Genomic DNA, 16972 nt, shown 5'->3' on the forward strand with positions numbered 1-16972 from the left:
AAGACTTCCTGTGCTGCTTCTACGGAGGTCAGGGGTGAGAAGGGTCCCATGGGTTTGGGAGGACACACAGAGTTTATTCCCCAAACACCCTGCCCTGCCCGTAGGAACCACTCTGCTGCCCCTCTGCACCTGCAGAGGGAGACGCAGCCTTGCCAAGGCACAGTAAAGCTGTGGCCCCTGCCCCCCTCCAATTAGCTGTGGAGATTAGGGGAGGGCTGGGACAGACATGACCTCAGTTCCTGTTTTTCCAGAGAAAAAAAAGCCAGCAGCTCCACGTGTCCCTCCAATCCTTGGCATCCCTGGAGGGACACACAGATCTCCAAGACCACTTCAAGTGCTCTTGTGCTCTGGGGCAGATGTTGGTGCTGAGGCTTTACCCCCCCAGCTCCATTTTTGGTGAGCACTGAGGCTCACCCAGCACAGCTGGGCAGGAAAGTGGCCCAGGAAGCCACTGCTGAGTCACAAGCATCTGTGCCCACAGGGCCATGCTGTGGGGAGGCACATCCAGGGTGTCTGCATGCAGGGAAGCTCAGACTTCGCTTTCCAACACTGGCTCCTTCCTGCAGCAATCCTACTGCAGAGCTGGGGCCACATACAGCTCCACGTCCCCAGGCTGAGGGGTCTCAGCTCTGTGGGGTCTCAGTTCTGTGGGAGAGTTGTTTACTGCAGCCCAGGGCTGAGTTTGTTTCCTGCCCTGGGAAGACGCAGAGGAGAGGCTGTATTTAACCCTGGGAAGGTGGATGATGGAGGGGCTTCTGGATAGCTCCCTTGGCTTGGGGCACAACCAAGGTGCAAAGACACAGTCTACTGTTTAGGGAAATGGGCAGTGGGACTCTGGGTCTCCCATCTGGCCTGGACGGATGGACTTAAAAGGGACACAGTAAATAAAAGACTGAAATGCAAAGTCTCTGATGTCCTGGGGATCCCTGTCCCACAGGTGGGTTGTGCCAGCCATGATACAGGCCCCAGAGCCACGAGGACCCCACTATGAGACGCTGTCGGCAGTGCAAGGCAGCAGTGCCTTTATGGCTGTCACCCTCCCTGCCTGGCTGCGGGGGAGCAGATCTGCTGCCCTGGCAGCAGCATTCTTCCGGCATTAAAGGACTCCCATTTCTATTCCTGCAGCAGCAGCTCTGCCCCTCCGAGCCCTGCTAACAGCATTAGCGAGTCACAGCAGCTCAGCCCAACAGCAAGTGACAGCTGAAATCCTGCTGCCGACGACAATCCTCCCTTGCCTGGCCTGCCCCTGCTGTGGGGCGGGGACAGCTCAGCCTCCCTTGCTCCCCGCAGACACCCTCAGCTCCCCCAAACTCCCCAAGGCTCCCAGCCCACGGCTGCTGGTGCAGGCAGGAGGAACTCAGGCTGCAACCCCAGAGCAGAGGCAGCTTTGCAAGGAGAAGGCTGAAGTCCTTCAGCTCCTCCCTGCACACAGGGAAAGGGTTAAAGCCACAGGCAGGCCACTGATGCTCCATTGATAAATGAGACAAGGGAGCAGCTGAGGACAGCAAGGATGGCTCAGCACATCAATCGCTCCCTTATGCGGGGGATCTGAAAGGCAGGAAAGTCCTGCAAGGGAAGAGCTGGCACTGCCATGCCCAGGTTTACTTCCCTCCGGCTGGCACCATGACCCAGGATGCCGGTGGGTCACTGTGGCATGTCCTAGATGCACTGGCACTGATACCTGCACTGATGGCTTCTTGTCAGCCTTCCCAATGGAGCGAGACCCCCTTTTCTTCAGGGAATTCTGCAGAGAGAAGAGCAAGCTGTTACCCACAGCCATGGCACAGCACCCTGGCACGGACAGACATACGCAGTGTGGATGGACACTGATGCTAATTCCTCCAGGCACTTGTGAACCCCAGGGAAACCCCAGAGCCCCAGTGGGCTCAGGCCCTTTGCTTCAGGGGGGAACTGGACTGGCAAGCATCACATCATGGGGCTTGCCCAGAAATTCCCCCTGCAGGCCAGCAAGCAGTGAGAGAGCAGGAAATGAGCCGTGGAGAGGCTGAGTCATGGTCCTGTCAAGGAATCCAAGCCCCAGGCCAAAGGGATGGCTCTCAGGGGCACCTCGCTGTGGGAGCAGCAGATGAGGAAGTTCCCCATCACCTCTTCCCCAGTCGATGGACACGTGCCAGTCACTCAGCTATGGGGAGGGCTTCTCAGCAGGATGGTGCTGGCTGCCCTCAGGGTCTCTGGCGACAAAAAGGAGAACCTCCAGGCATGAGAACAGCTGGGAGATGAAGAGGCCAGATGGAGCAGTAAGGAAGACTGGAAGTGGGGAAAAAAGTGGGTACTCAGAGCAGAACCAGTTATCTGTGGAGGGGAGACAAGGAAAAACCCTCAAGAACATCCACACAGCCCCCCACGAGTGCTGCCTGATCCAAGTGGCAGCCCTGGACCTATTTGCAGGCTGGTGCTGAGGCCCAGCAGCCAAAGAAAGCAGCTGTGAAATGTAAGCTGCTGCCTGTGCCAAGGTGCCGGGCTCCAGGCTTTCCTATTAAGGCCACGAGCATTGCTGGAGCTGCTGCTATTGCTGCAGAGCCTCTCTCAGGGGCTGGCTGTGCCACGTTGGCATCCCTCACCCCCTCTGTGCTCCCCAGCCCTGAGAAGCTCCAAACACAGCACCCTGGGTCAGATGGTGGCTGTCTTTGCTCTACCTTGGGTGCAACCCTTGGGGTGGCCATGCCCAAGAGCCCCATCACAGTGCAGCTCACTGTAGCAGGCTTGGCATGGGGTACCCAGACCAGTCCCACTCACTCCTCTCCCGCACCCCAGCAGACTGGGGTAGAGCTGGAGGTGCAAACCCACACACAGCCTTGGGGATGACCTGTCCCTCCAGACAATTATCCCATTATGGGAGAAACCTCTTGGAAAGCAGAAATAATCAGCCCTAAGCGGTGAGCCCAGCCCTGTGCAGCCTCTGCTCCACCCTGACTTGGCTGCTAACAAGCTCTGCCAGGCTCTGAACCCTCTAGCAGCAGGGAGGAGGCGGAGGAGGGCTGTTAACTCACTCCTCTGTTCAATTAGTGCTCTGCAATCAGTGAGTAACCCCAATGCCCTTGCTAGCCCGGGGACATAGCATGCCTGGGCTCAGGGGAGCTGTGCTCCCAGTTCTGCTGTGCCTGGTGCCAGGCAGCAGCATCCCCTTTGGGCTCAGGAAGCTGCAGAGAGAGGCTGTACCCTGTCTCTCACTCTTCTGCTAGGGCAGGGCAGCAGCTGGTGCTCAGGTCCCTGCTCACTGAGCACCCTTCCATTTTCTCTGCCTGCTTTCCAAGCTCCAGAGCTCTCCAGCCTGGCTCCCACCGCTGCTGTTTGTTATTCAGCCCTCGCTGGCGGGCTGCAGGAAACCCATTTCACGCCTGTTAGTGGAGGCTGTGCAGTGGAGGGCCAAGACACCTCCCCCGGGGTGACATTGCACACTGCCACCCCGCAAGAAGGTGGCTGCAGAAGGGACGGGTGTGACCACAGACAGGTCTGGTGACTTGCCAAGAGATGGCCCAGCCATAATCAGGTGCCCCTTGAGATGCCAAGCCATGCTCTGGCTCCCTGCTCTGCCCTACAGGGGAACATGGCTGGGGGTAGAGAGAGCCCTCCCTGTGTCATGTCCCATCCTTGGTGGGAGCAGGGCCCCAGCTCTGCCACCACATCTCCTCCCAGGCACTGCCCCGATGGCTCAGCTAGAGATGCTTCCCGAGGCTCCCTGGGGACCGGTGGCTTGCCGGGCAGTAGGGAAGTGGGTTACAAGGGCTGTAATGGATCACAAGCCCAGGCTGCCACTGGGATTCCTTTTCTGTCACTGAAGGTGGCACTGCTCCTGGCTGGCAGCTGGTCTCAAACCTGGCTCTTGGTGCAGAGGGGAGTCCCACAGCCCCTCCTCGGGATGGGGCAGAGCCAGCCTGTGCCCGCAGGGAGGGACGCAGCCGCCTCCCGCGGGCAGGCACTGCTCAGGTTTCACAAGCATCTGGCAGCAGGGGTTGGGTTTCAGCGAAGCAAGCAGGGAGGGGAGATCCCCCATGCAGGGCCAGACACCTGCTACGGGCAGAGCCTTAGGGACACCTCCCAGCCCCTGCTCCCATGCTCCTCTCACCTCTCGCAGCTTGTCCATCTCGTTCTGCACCACCTGCTTGGCCAGCTCCGTCTCAATGAGTCGCTGGCGCAAGTCCTCGTTCTCCTCCTCCAGCCTGATCCTCTTCTTCTCCACCACCTCCAGCTCATTGTGGAGCCGCACGGAGACATCCTTGGCCACCTAGGGACACAATGGGGCTGCCATCAGGCTGGGTACAATGGGCACAGGGCTAGGACTGCAGTGCTTGGACACCTCATGCAGAGGTGATCAGGCTGTCACTGAGACCCTCTGGAGCAGACACTGTGATGGGTGACACTTTGGCCTCTGCGTGTCCCCCCTCGATCACAGGCTGTGACTGCTCTTCCCCATCCCCTGGCCAAGCCCTGCCTTCTCCAGCCCTAACATGATGCTCTGGGATGCTCCTGCTTTTTCATACTTTCTTTCCTACACCAGGAGGCTGGAAAAGCCCCACAAGGATGGAGAAGCTGCTGGGCAGCACTGGAGCAGGCAGCCTCTCACTGTGGGCAGCAGTTGTGGCACTCAGGAGAAAGGTGAGCTGGGCACTGCCTTACAGGAAAAGCAGCAGCTGCCCCGGGGTGAGAGGAGCAGGGAACCTTCATCCATCCTGGGCACATCCCAGAGCCTCCCCTCTCCAGATCCCTACAAGAGCAGTCTCTGGTATAAAGGAAGCTTAACAGCATGAATTGTTCACTCCTACATCTGCCAGAACAGACAAACTACTCCCAGTTCCCTGGTCACAGAATCCTAGCATGATGGGGAGTTGAAGGTGGCCTCTGGAGATCATCCAACCCTGCTGGGTAAAGCAGGGGCACCCACAGCTACTTGCTCAGGGTAACAACGTGCAGGTGGGTGTGGAATCTCTCCAGAGAAGGAGACTACAACCTCCCTGGGCAGCCTGCTCCAGGGTCCAGCACCCTCACAGCAAAGGAGTTTCTCTTCCTGTTCAGACGGAACCTTCTGGGTTCCAGTTTGTGCCTGTTGCCCCTTGTCCTGTTGCTGTACACCACTGAAAGTGTCTAGCCCCATCCTCTTGCCCCCCACCCTTTAGCTCTTGCTGAGCATTGATCAGATCCCCTCTCAGGCTGCTCTTCTCTGGGCTCAACAGCCGCAGGGCTCTCTGCCTTTGCTCCTCCAGGCCCCTCAGTATCTTTGTAGCCTCTGCTGGACTCTGTCCAGTACTTTCCTGTCTCTCTTGAACTGGGGAGCCCAGAACTGGACCCAGTCCTCCAAACACAGCCTCACTAAAACAGAGTGGATGTGGAGGAAAATGTCTTTGGGCTCCTGGTCACATTCTTCTTAATGCACCCAAGCCTGGGCTACCAGCACTGTGTTGGCAGCAGCAGGCCCCACTGCAGGGCTAGGAGGCTCAGGCCATGGGGTTTGGCTCCTGTTCCCCCAAGGAAGGGCTGTTCTTTGTCTGCTAGAAAGAGATAAGCTGGAGGGGAATGCATTTGGCAGCAGCAGCCCAATGAGAGGGTGCTGGGCCTGTGGCACATCTCAGCTCTAGGCCCAGCTGGTTTCTGCTCAAAAAGCTAAGTCACTCCTTGAGCTGCTGCCTATCCCCACCGAGCTGTCTCCAGCTGCCACCGCACCCCACTCCTGGCAGCAGCCACGTCAGCAAGAGCCCTCAGCAAACACTCACTGGCACCAGCAGCTCCTTGAGGGCCAGCGGCTGGCGAGGTGACATCAGCCCACAGAGCTCCCCTCAGACCTGTCCCAGCCTGCCTGCCACAATGCCAGAGGCTCTGAAAGGCTTCCCTGAGGGCTGAGAAGTCCCAGGGTCCTGGTCCTCATGCTCCCTCCCCGTGCAATTGTGCTGCTCCAGCAACCCACAGTGGTGGCCACATCCTGTTCCCATCAGTGCAGGATAAGGGAGCTCAGTGCCACGGCACATGGTCTGCCCAGGATGAACCTTGCATATGGCACTGCAAGACTCTGATCCTTGGCCAGCCCAGCAGATCCTCATGCCCAGACCATGTGTGAGCTGGAGGTGCTGCTCCCCACTTCTCCCATCACCCCCACTCGTGGGGCATCGCCACGCCATCGCAGACCCCCTGGACAGCAGCACAACCCAGCAGAGCCCCCTGCACCGCACCCTTCCCTGCCGCTCCCACCTGCCTCACCAGCCAGCAGGTCCACATCTCCCCAGAAAGCACCCTGAGGGACCCGGGGGGGCATCTCCTCACCTTGACGTCCTGCTCGAGGCTGTGGATGAGCTCTCCGTCCACCTGGCCCGTCTGGGCCACGCGCAGGCTGCGGCGCTCAGCCTTGCGCAGGCGATACTGCAGGATGCGGCAGGTCTTGCTGGCCTGGTCCAGCTGCTGACGGAGCTCCTGCAGCTGGTACACGTCCTCCTCCATGTAGACGTCCCTCATCTCCAGCATCTCGGCTCGCAGCTCCTCGATCTCATCCTGCGAGGAGATGCGTGTTAGAGGGGATGGAGCCCGCAGCTTCTGCTGCCTCCTTCTCCCTCTGCAGCACCTCCTCGCCACGGCTCCCCTGCCCTGCTCCAGCCACAAGCCATTCTCACAGCCTTTCACTCCTCTAAGTCCCATCCTTGTTCCATCTGAGCCTTTTGGGCTCAGAGCCAGCTGGGCACCAACACCTCGAGCCCGCCATGTAGGGATGGGACACAGCCAGCATGGGAGCCTCTAAATATTTGTGGTAAAAGAAAGAGGAAGGTGGGGGAGGGAGAGGAGCTGCAGGAGCAGCACAGGCGGCAACCACGGCAAGGAAAATGTAGGTCGGCTTTGGCAGAGATGTGTCAGGGAGGCAGGAGAGGACAGGGAAAGCAACATAGGAATGCCACCGGTGCCAGGGAACAAAGGCTGTCCCTTGTTTCACCACTTAGCAGCAAGTGCTGGGCTGGGTCCTCCCTTCCACCCCTTCCAGATCTCATGGTGATAAACCTCTCCCAGCCCAGCAAAGCCTCCGGTGCCACTGTCAAAGCAGGGCCAGGGGTGACATCCTGCTAGCACCAGCACCAGCCCAAAGCCTCCTTCAGGTCTGCAGCAGACAACCACTATAGGACCTTCTGCAGCAGCTCCAGCCCCAGTGCAGGGCTGTGGCCACCAAAGATACTCATGGATTGTTCCATTTGGTTCCTGGGGACACACACAGTGAACACTGCAGCCATCATGCCAGCTGTTCTCTTCAACAAGACCTGGTAGACCTGGCACACTCCTGGGACAGGACTGAGCATCTCTCCTGCCCAAATCCCCCCACTAACCACTTCCCATCAATGCCCGATGCAACTGCCACCTGAGAGTGTAAGGGGCTCGTGCTGATGCCTGGCACCACAGCACAGCTTGGGAAGGGACAAGACAAGGACCAGGCACAAGCAGCAGGGATGCACATCCCTGATTTAGCCCAGCTAAAGAGGGGCAGTACCCCACTGCTCCAAACATCGTCCATGACAGTGACCTAGAGCCTGGGCCAGCAGCACCGTGCAGGCTCTGCCAGGCACTGGCACACTTTGCCACGGTGCTCACACAGCCTGGACAAAGCCCCAGCTGCAAGAACTCCCCTGAAAAGCAAAGCTGAGCCTGAGGAGGGGGGGTGGCAGCTGCAAGGACAAGTCACAGTCGCTCACTGTTGGCTATAAGCACTCAGTGACAAAGGAGGGATGTCAGTTAGACAATCCTGGATTATCTCCCAGCCCAGGCCGACAGAGCCCAGCAGTACTGTGGCCACCAGTGTCCTGCCACCCTTCGCTGCTCTGCTTCTCACTGGGGGGTCTTGAGCACAAGAGCAGGGCAGAAACAGCCCCGAGGCACAGAGGTGGGCAGTGGGGATCTGGGCTGCTCCAGGGACAGCCAGAGATCATCCCAATAAGGGCATCAGTGTAGGCACATTTCAAAACACCCCCCCCCCCAGACAGCTAAGGTGTGACACCCACCAGGGACAAACAGCATGTGCTGGTAGACAGCCCTGCCATGCACCCCAGGGTGCATCGCCCCCCAGAAACCAACCACCAGCACTGCTGATGCCACATGGCAGTGCCATGGCCCTGGGGACACCAGCTGCCCAGGGAGGTGGTTTACTGGACCTGCTCCTTGGGAGCTTCCATTGCACATTGCAGGCAAGCAGGTGCTCTGCAGTGGGGTGCTGGAAAACAACCTCTCACCACCACAGCCACCTCAGTCATGGCCTGGATGCGACTGCAGAGCTGCGTGGGGCTGCCTGCCTCCTGCTCCAGTGCTGGCCATGCTGGCTTCTGTTTGCTGTGGGGCATTCCCAGCCAGCAGGAGAGCAGGGCAGGGAGCAGGGAGCTTGGAAAAAGCCCAGGGAAACCTTACATTAGCTGGAAGGAAGCCTGAGCTTGCCGTGCTGAGAGCTCCTGCTTGTTTATGCCTCGGGTTGTAGCAACCGTTATTTTGGGGAAGGCCACCTCTGGCCTGAGCTGCTGCTGGGCAGAGCCTGGCAGCACAGCCCTGAGCTGCTCCCTTGCTGGGTGCTCCTAAGAGGAGCAGGGCTGGGAAGCTGCTGCCTCACAGAGTCACGGAAGCATTCTGGTTGGAAAAGCCCCTCAGGACCACCAAGTTTCTTGCTGGAAGGTGTCCAGAGAAAGGTGACAAAGCTGGTGAGGGGCCTGGAGCACAGCCCTATGAGGAGAGGCTGAGGGAGCTGGGGGGGTGCAGCCTGCAGCAGAGGAGGCTCAGGGCAGAGCTCATTGCTGTCTACAACTACCTGAAGGGACACTGTAGCCAGGTGGGGGGTGGCCTCTTCTGCCAGGCAACCAGCAACAGAACAAGGGGACACAGTCTCAAGTTGTGCCAGGGGAGGTCTAGGCTGGATGTTAGGAGGGAGTTCCTGGCAGAGAGAGTGATTGGCATTGGAATGGGCTGCCCAGGGAGGTGGTGGAGGCACAGTCCCTGGAGGTGCTCAAGAAAAGCCTGGATAAGGCACTTGGTGCCATGGTCTGGTTGACTGGATAGGGCTGGGTGCTAGGTTGGACTGGATGATCTTGGAGGTCTCTTCCAATCTGGTTGATTCCATGATTCTAAGTCCAACCCAGATCTCTACTTTACAAAGTTCACCCTAAACCATACCCCCCAAGCACCATATCCAAATGACTTCCAAGCATAGCCAAGGTTGGTGACTCCACCACCTCCCTGGGCAGCTCATTCCAATGCCTGATCATTCTTGCTGGGAAAAAAATCTTTCCTAATATCCAGTCTAAACCTGGCCTGTCACAGCTTGAGGCCATTCCCTCTTCTTCTATCACTCATTACCTCTGAGAAGAGACCAACACCAACCTCTCCACAACCTCCTTTCAGGTAGCTGTAGACAGCTCCCCTCAGCCTCCTCTTTTTCAAACTAAAGCCTCTCCTCATTACAGCAGCAGAAATTGGCTTGCACCCCAAAACACCAACAAACCCTTCAAGCAGCCACAGCCCTGCAGCCACACAGCCCAGCCCAGCTTGTCCCTTGGAGGCAATCCATGCCACTAAGCCGTAGTAAATGGATTAGGATGGGAGAGCAGAAAAATGCCAGCAAACTGGAAGAGAGCTTAGGATTGCAAAGCTGAGCCCCTCTGCAGCCCGGCTGCGGTGGGCAGAACAATCAGTCCCTTGGTGCCTGGAGGAAATGCATGGGGTGCAGCAAGGTGCCCCAACAGCTTCAGGGGCCTGTGATGGCCTCTGAGCCTCACATTTACACCTGCACCTTTTCCTGAGCTGATGGCCCACCCCTGCAAAATCAAAGCAAAGAGCCAGCTAGATAAAGGTGATAGTGGAACCAGGAGTGGAGAGAAACACCCCAGAAACACCCCAAACTCAGGGCAGGCTTTGCAAGTGTGAAACACTGTAAGTGATGCTAAATAAAGTGTGAAACGAGGTGGGAAACACCGAGGAAGAGATAAATGACTTCTCTTCAGCACGACCACACCCGAGGGTTGCTCAGCATCTCCTTCCTTTGGGATTATCTGCTCCTCCACGGCTGCAGCCCTGCTCAGCCCATCTCTGCAGCAGCAAAGGATCCACAGAGGGGTTTATGTCTTAGAAAAGACCCTGGGGATCTGCACTCCAGAGACTTCTTTCAATACCCAAAGGACGACAGTGTGCAGAAGCAAGCACACCACCTGTGCTGGCAGGAGCCAGCTTACACCCATCAGAGGAACCCAAAAGACAGCATCCACCTTCAGCCTTCTCTAAGCGAACCTCAGAGGCACTGTCTTAGGGAAGCGAAGAAGCAGCAAGGTGGGATGCTAACCACCTGGTGCCCCCCCGGGTGCCAGTTTAGAACTCCTCCCCCATGCATTTTCAGAGCTACAGCCCCTGTCCATACACCTGACTGCAGGTCATCACCTGCAAGACCTGGAAAGGGATGGGGGTCTGAACGGTGACACGGCAGGAGGGAGACCAAGAACAGACCCATTGTGGGTTGCAGCAGAAGGGTTAACCCCTTCTTCTCCTGCCCAAGGGGAGCTACAGCTGGTTTAGGCTCCTCCGGGAATGCAGCAAGCTCTCAGCACCGCTGGGGGCTCGCAGCTCCTCAGCAGGACCCACTCTCTTTTGGAAGTAAAAAGCAGCAAGGAATACGACTCAGAATGATGCAAATCACGACATGGCTGCGGTGGTGCTGCTGGCAGCATACACCCCTCAGCACTGGCAGCACCAGCTGCTGGGGCACAGCCAAGCAGCAGCCCCCTGCCTGCAGGAACCAGGCAGCTCTTTATGGGGACACAGCTCTGCCTGCACCCCCAAACCTCAGCGTCAGATGCCAAGGGGGTTAGTGGATGGAAGCTGCCGTCTGTTTTGCAGCGAGGCCTTTGTGTGGAGCCCGGGGCAGCGCTGGCAGCAGGAGTGCCCACGGAAGAGCCCGCGGTCCCTCACGCAAGGATGGGGATTACAGCCAGGAGCAACAAGCGCTGCTTCCTCCCAGATTACAGGACAAAAGCAGCAGCTTCCAATTAAGTCTGAGCCCCTGCCAGACAGGAGAGGGAATTAGGCTAAAATCTGCTAAGGAGAAAAATAAAGTCAGAGCACAGAGGTGCCCAGGCACATCCCCTGCCAGCCAGGGGAGCCCAGCGAATGCAGCTCACCCTGAGCCCGTGCTGGGGCGCAGTGGGGTAAAGGATGGCTGAGGCACACCCATGCAGCACATCAGGGCTTTCTTTAGGTGCATTTGTTATCCAAGTGACAACAGCTCTAGCCCCACTCTGACAGCAAACATCAGCTACCCTTACCTCCATGCCACGCTGGAGCTCAGTGTGGCACTGAGCCCTGTCCCTGGCAGGCATGCCAGCTCCCACTCAGCAGTGGGGAACACCCAGCATTTCACAGCTTTACACCTGCCCCCATAAATTAACAGACAAGCAGCTGGGCAGCCTCTGCAGTGCAACCCATGCCATGCAGCACCCAAAACGTAAGAGGCTGCAAAGCCCCTTGAAGGGTGGCTGCTGGTGGGGTGATACATGGCAGAGTCCTGCTTCCTGGCTCTGCCTGCTGCTACTGAGACTCCCAAGACTGGTTCTTGCCCCTGTGGCCAGGTAGGATCTGAGCAGCAGCAGCAGAACTGGGATCCAGTGCCAACCAAGTTGCCCAGACACAACATCCAGGTCCCCCCACAGACCTCAGTGCCCCTGAGGGATGTTCTCAGTGTGCCCTTGCTGGTGGCATACACACCAGTCCCTGGGATGCTCTTAATAAGCCCTTGCTGGTGGCACAGACACCAGTCTCTGGGATGCTCTCAGTGATGTCTCTGTTTGCCTGGAGGGAAATGAGGCATGCAGCCACCCAGTGAGTTTCTCCACAGAGCTGGGAAATGCACAAGAACCCTGAGGGACACAGGGTGAGGCAGGGCAGTGAGCAGGAGGAGGGCAGCACGGCTTCCAGTGTTCCGTGGCTCTTGCCTAAACCTCTTCCCATGGAGAGGTTTGGAAAGGCTCTGCAGGCATCCCCTCCCCTCGCTCCAAGCCCTCTCCTGTGCCCACTCTTTGTCTCCTGTCCCTCCGCAGCTGCTGCCGTATCGCATCTCACATTTTCCAGCCCACTGAGCAGGGCCGGGAGCTGCTCTCCACCGCACGGCTCAGCAACAGCGGAGATGGGACAAGGACACCCGAGACACCTCCTCCCTCGCCAGGCTGCCAACCCGCACGTGAGGAACAGCCCTTTTTTGGGGAAACGCTCGAAATACCCCACTCGTGGTGGTCACAGCAGGTGCAAGCACCCGAAAGCAGCGGCAAGAGGAGACCCCAGCCCAGCCCCGAGCAGCACACCCAAAGCGGGAGGAGGAAGGCAGAGCCTTGCCAAGATCTGGGCTGCAAAAAGAAATGGGTGAAGTGTGCTTAAAGACTTGCATTTCATCATGGCAGCTGAGGAGAGATGCAACGTGAGCTGGCACAGCTAGGGAGGCTCTGCTGGGAAGCTCCAGATCCCAGCGTGCATCCCACGGGCGTAGTAGCACCACGCAAGTTTGGCTCATGCCAAAACCCTCCCACCCACCCCCCCCCCAAAAAAAAAAATGCTCATTTCTCTTTCAAAACACACCAGCTTTTAGCTGGCTCCGATGAATGCAGAAAACATTATTCATCTGCAGCTCCTGGGGTGAGCCCTAGGAAGTAAATCACCTCAGAGAAGCCTGATTCATCCCTCCCTGAGGGGAAGGGAGCTGCCAGGGCCAGGGACCAGCTCTGCAGGGTTCGTGCAGGCTACTCTCCAACCTGGGCTGCACAGCGAGCTGGGTGATGCTGATCACTTGGGTTAGGGCTTTATTTTTACCTTAAGGCCCCAAATCTCTCTGTTTTCAGCAGACCCACCCTGCTGCAGCCCAGCCCAGCTCAGCCTTCTGCTCCTTGTTGGAGAAATCAGGCAGATGTCCTGTCTGTGTTTTGGGGGGCGCAAGGGGTGCATCTGTCCAGCTCCAGCTGGAGCCAGGGTATCACCTTGATGGTCTCCTGTTCAAGACTCGGGAGGTGTGAGCTACAACACCAAAACCTGGTTACAAGCAGGGTGCATCACATGTCAGGGAGGAGACCCAAGCACTGGCATCAGCACACACAGCAGATGCCAAGAAGAATCACAGAATTGTTGGGGTCGGGAGGGACCTTAAAGATCATCTAGCTCCAAACCCCCTGCCATGGCCAGGGACACCTAACACTAGACCAGGTTGTTCAAGGCCTCATCCAGCCTGGCCTTGAACACCTCCAGGGAGGGGGCATCCACAACCTCCCTGAGCAACTTGCTCCAGTGTCTCCCCACCCTCACTGCAAGGCCTTTCTTCCTAATCTCCATCTAAACCTGCCCTCTTCCAGCTCCAAGCCATTGTCCCTTGTTCTGTCACTGCAAGCCCTTGTAAAATGTCCCTCCCCAAGAAGAAGAGATGGAGAAGGGTGTGAGCGACCAGCATCCCCACGTCACTTCTTGCTGCATGCCTCCAGCAGCTCTCCACTCTCCCCACTGCTGCTGGCCGCAGGATTTCAGTTGCTACCCCTTGTGGCAGGTAAAACATCCCCACCCCACGCAGCTGCAGCTTGCTGGGAAGCAGATGACATGGAAAGGGAGGAAGCAACAGCTCGGCCAGCAGGACCTGTCTGCTGCGTGGTCTTGGAGACCGGAGGGGCCTCATCTGTATTTTTCCAGCTCTCAGTAAATCAAAGCCCTTAAGCTCTTGCTGCTAATTCTGGCAGGAGTTGGGACACCAGCTGGGAACTGGGGCTTTGCTAATGGACAAAGGGCCTGACTGAGCATCTTGGAGCGAGTCACCCAACACCCAGCTCCCTCCCCACTGCTACAACCCCAACAAACCTTGGCACCAGTGGCTAAAAGCTGGCCCCATTTCCAAGCTGGCCCCATTTCCAGCCTGTGCCATCCGAAGGGCAGTCAGCAAGGTGCAGTGCCCACCCCGGAGCCCCCCCACCAGGTGGCTGCACGACCATCTCGCCCGTGTCCCCAGAGAGAAGAGCAGAGGGCACAAAACACCTGCAGCCCCCTGGGCCATGGCATCTGAGGGGGGTTCGTGCCCACCCTGCAGCAGGCAGCGGGTGCCAGGGTACATGGGGTCGATGTGTGACCGGATCTGTGTCCCTGTTCCCACACTGCACCTCTGCCCTGGCTTCACCACACACCCAGGAACCAGCCACACCACCCGCCTGGAAAAAGGCCCCGGGGAGATGGCAACTGTGGAGAGGAGAGAGCTGGAAAATATCTCCAGGGCCTGGCAGTGTCAGCGGGCAGGGAGGGCAGTGGGCAGCATCCCACCCTGTGCCAGGCTGAGCCCTGACCAACTGCACAGGGTGAGGTCATGCCATGTTGTGTGTCATGCTGGCAAACCAGGCTAAGCTAAACCGTGCCATGCTCAGCCATGCCAAGATGGGCTGAGCACTGCTGCGCCCTGCTGAGCTGTGCCAGCCCAGGCAGTGCTGTGTCTAGCCATGCCAAGCTGAGGCCATGCTAGGCTTGGCCATGCTGTGCTGAGCCTGTCCATACCATGCCATGGAAGGCCATGCCACACTGGGCTGGTTCATGTTGAGCCAACACATGCCCTGTACCAAAGCATGCCAAATTATGCCAAATCCAGACATTCCCAATCATGCTGGACCACATCCAACTGGGCCTTGCTGCCCAGTCCTACAGACATATCAGGTCTTGGGCTCAACTGGGCCATGCTGTGCCAAGCTGAGTTTTGCCCTCTGTCCAGTTGGTCCATGCCCAGCTTAAGCAAGCTGTGCCCTGCATCGAGCCATACTACACTCTACTGTGCTGAGCCAAACCCAGACATAGCATGCCAGGCCACTTTGTGCCACAGGTACACTGTGAGCCCCTGTACATGCTGAGACAGGCTATTTCCACGGGTGCTGTGCCACGCAGAACCATGCCCTGAGGTGCTACTCCATGCCTAGGGATGCTGAGCCATGCCATGGCACGCCCTGCAATGCTGTGCTACATTCAGGGGTGCTGAACCATGGTGACTCTTGCCCTGAGATGCCACACTGTGTCATGCTGTTGCCCAGAGATACTGTGCCATGCTGAGCCATGCCCAGGGATGCCACAATATGATTACCTTTAACCCTGAAACGCTATGTTGTATCGAGGGACATTAAACCATGCTCACCCGTGCCCTGAGATCCCACATCATGCCATGATACAGCCTGGGGGATGCTGTGCCATGCTTATGTATGCCCCAGAATGCAACTGTGCCATGCTACAGCCCAGGGATGCCATGCCATACTGACCCATGCTCAGGATAACACGTTGTTATCCTTGCCCTGAGATGTTATGTTGTGCCCAAAAATGCCAAGCCATGCTGAACCTTGCCCTGGGATGCCACACCATGTCATGCTACAGACAGGGATTCTGTGCCATGCTGAGCCATGACCTCAGATGCCCTGCCATGCCATACCCAGTGATGCTGAATCATGCTACAGCCAATGTTGCTGTGCCATGCTTAAACATGTCACACCATGCCATGCTATGTACAAGAGATCCTGAGCTGTGCTATGACCAGATATGCCGAGCCTTGCTGACCCATGCCCAGGGATGGCATGCCATGCCACACTACAGCCCAGAGATGCTGTATCACTCTGTGCCATGCCCTAGAATGCCACACCATGCAGATCCTTTCCCTGGAATGTCACACCATGCCATGCTGCAGCCAGCAATGCTGTGCCATGCTGAAAGATGTCATTCCATGTCACGCTATGGCCAACACATGTTGAACCACGCTACAGCCCAGGGATGCTGTACCACGCTGTGCCGTGCCCTGGGATGCCACACCGTGCTACTCTACTGCTCTACGATGCCATGCGGTGCCACACGACAGCCCAGGGATGCTGTGCCTTGCTCTGCTGTGCCCTGGGGTTCCACACTAGTGCTCTCGACCCTCTGTCCTGAGATGCCATGCCGTGGCATCCTATCGCCCAGGGATGCCGTGCCATGCCGTGCCGTGGGGTGCCACGCCGGGATGCCAGCCCATGCCCCACTGCCCGCCTTACGCACCTTGAGATAGTCGTTCTCGGAGCGCAGGTCCTCCAGCTCCCGGAGCAGCCCGTCGGTGCCGGCGTCCAGCAGCTCCTCGGTGAGGTCGGAAAAGGCGAGCGAGGTGCTGAGCTGCAGGCGGCTGCTGGCCATGGAGGCGGCCGAGGGCTCCTCGGGCAGCGGCGAGGCCTCTCCGGCCGAGGGCGGCGGCGGCGGGGCGCTGCCCGGGGACTCGCCATCGCTGCCGCTGAGCCCCAGCTCCAGCGAGAGCAGCTTCGCCTCCTCCGAGGCGCTGCAGTCCGACACCTCCGAGCTGCTGTCGGTCAGGCTGGCTCCGGGCACCGACCCGGGCACAGGTCCCGGTGCCGGTGCCGGCCGCCGAGCCCCGGCGCTCGCCGTCTCGGCCCCGCGGCAGCGCCCCTTGGCCCGCAGCGCGCCGCGCCCCGCCAGCCCCTTGCCGCCGGCCCGGGCTGCCGCCGCCGCCGCCGCCCGCTTCTCGGGGCGCCCCTCCTTACCGCCGCCCGCCCGCCGCGGGTGCCCGCCGCCCGCCGCCAGCCGCGGGGCCGCGCCCGGGTGTCCCCCGCCGCCGCCGCGCCTGCTCTTGGCCAGCGACCAGCCGGGCACCTCCTTGGGGCGGGCGGGGGACGGCGCCCGCTGTGGCTTCTTCTTCCTCTCCGGTAACGGCGGCGGCGGCGGCGCGGGAGGACCCTGCTCCGCCGGCGCGGCCTCCATGTCCCGCTGCGCTGCGCTGGGCTCGGCCCCGGCTGCGGCTGCGGCCCCGGCTCCGCCCGCCCCGCCGCCGGGCGGGGACGCGCTCGGGCGGCGAACAAAAGGCGGTGGAGAGTGGTGGTGGGGGGAGCGGAGAGATGGGGGGTGGCCGTGCTGGAGGCAACAGCGACCCCTTCGCCTGCCCAGCGCCGCGCCCACCGCTCCCCGGCAAACGCCGGAGGGATCAGGGGCACCCCCG

The 16972-nt window shown here is 59.1% G+C and overlaps 1 protein-coding gene across 2 annotated transcripts in view; it reads right to left on the reverse strand.

The window, feature by feature from the left end:
- MTCL2 (microtubule crosslinking factor 2) overlaps positions 1–16434 on the reverse strand; it is a 30218-nt gene extending 13784 nt beyond the window's left edge. The window contains exons 1-4 of one of the 2 annotated variants that reach the window (XM_064168089.1): positions 16027–16434; positions 6274–6498; positions 4088–4246; positions 1682–1744 (exon numbers count right to left, since the gene is read on the reverse strand). In XM_064168089.1, coding sequence (XP_064024159.1) covers positions 1682–1744; positions 4088–4246; positions 6274–6498; positions 16027–16158 — 579 coding nt within the window. In that variant the 5' untranslated portion in view covers positions 16159–16434. The remainder of the gene's footprint in view (positions 1–1681; positions 1745–4087; positions 4247–6273; positions 6499–16026) is intronic. The other variant, XM_064168090.1, reaches the window with a different exon arrangement.
- Between the last annotated feature and the right edge of the window lie 538 nt (positions 16435–16972).

This window comes from Pogoniulus pusillus, chromosome 29, assembly GCF_015220805.1.
Source record: "Pogoniulus pusillus isolate bPogPus1 chromosome 29, bPogPus1.pri, whole genome shotgun sequence".
NCBI lineage: Eukaryota > Metazoa > Chordata > Aves > Piciformes > Lybiidae > Pogoniulus > Pogoniulus pusillus.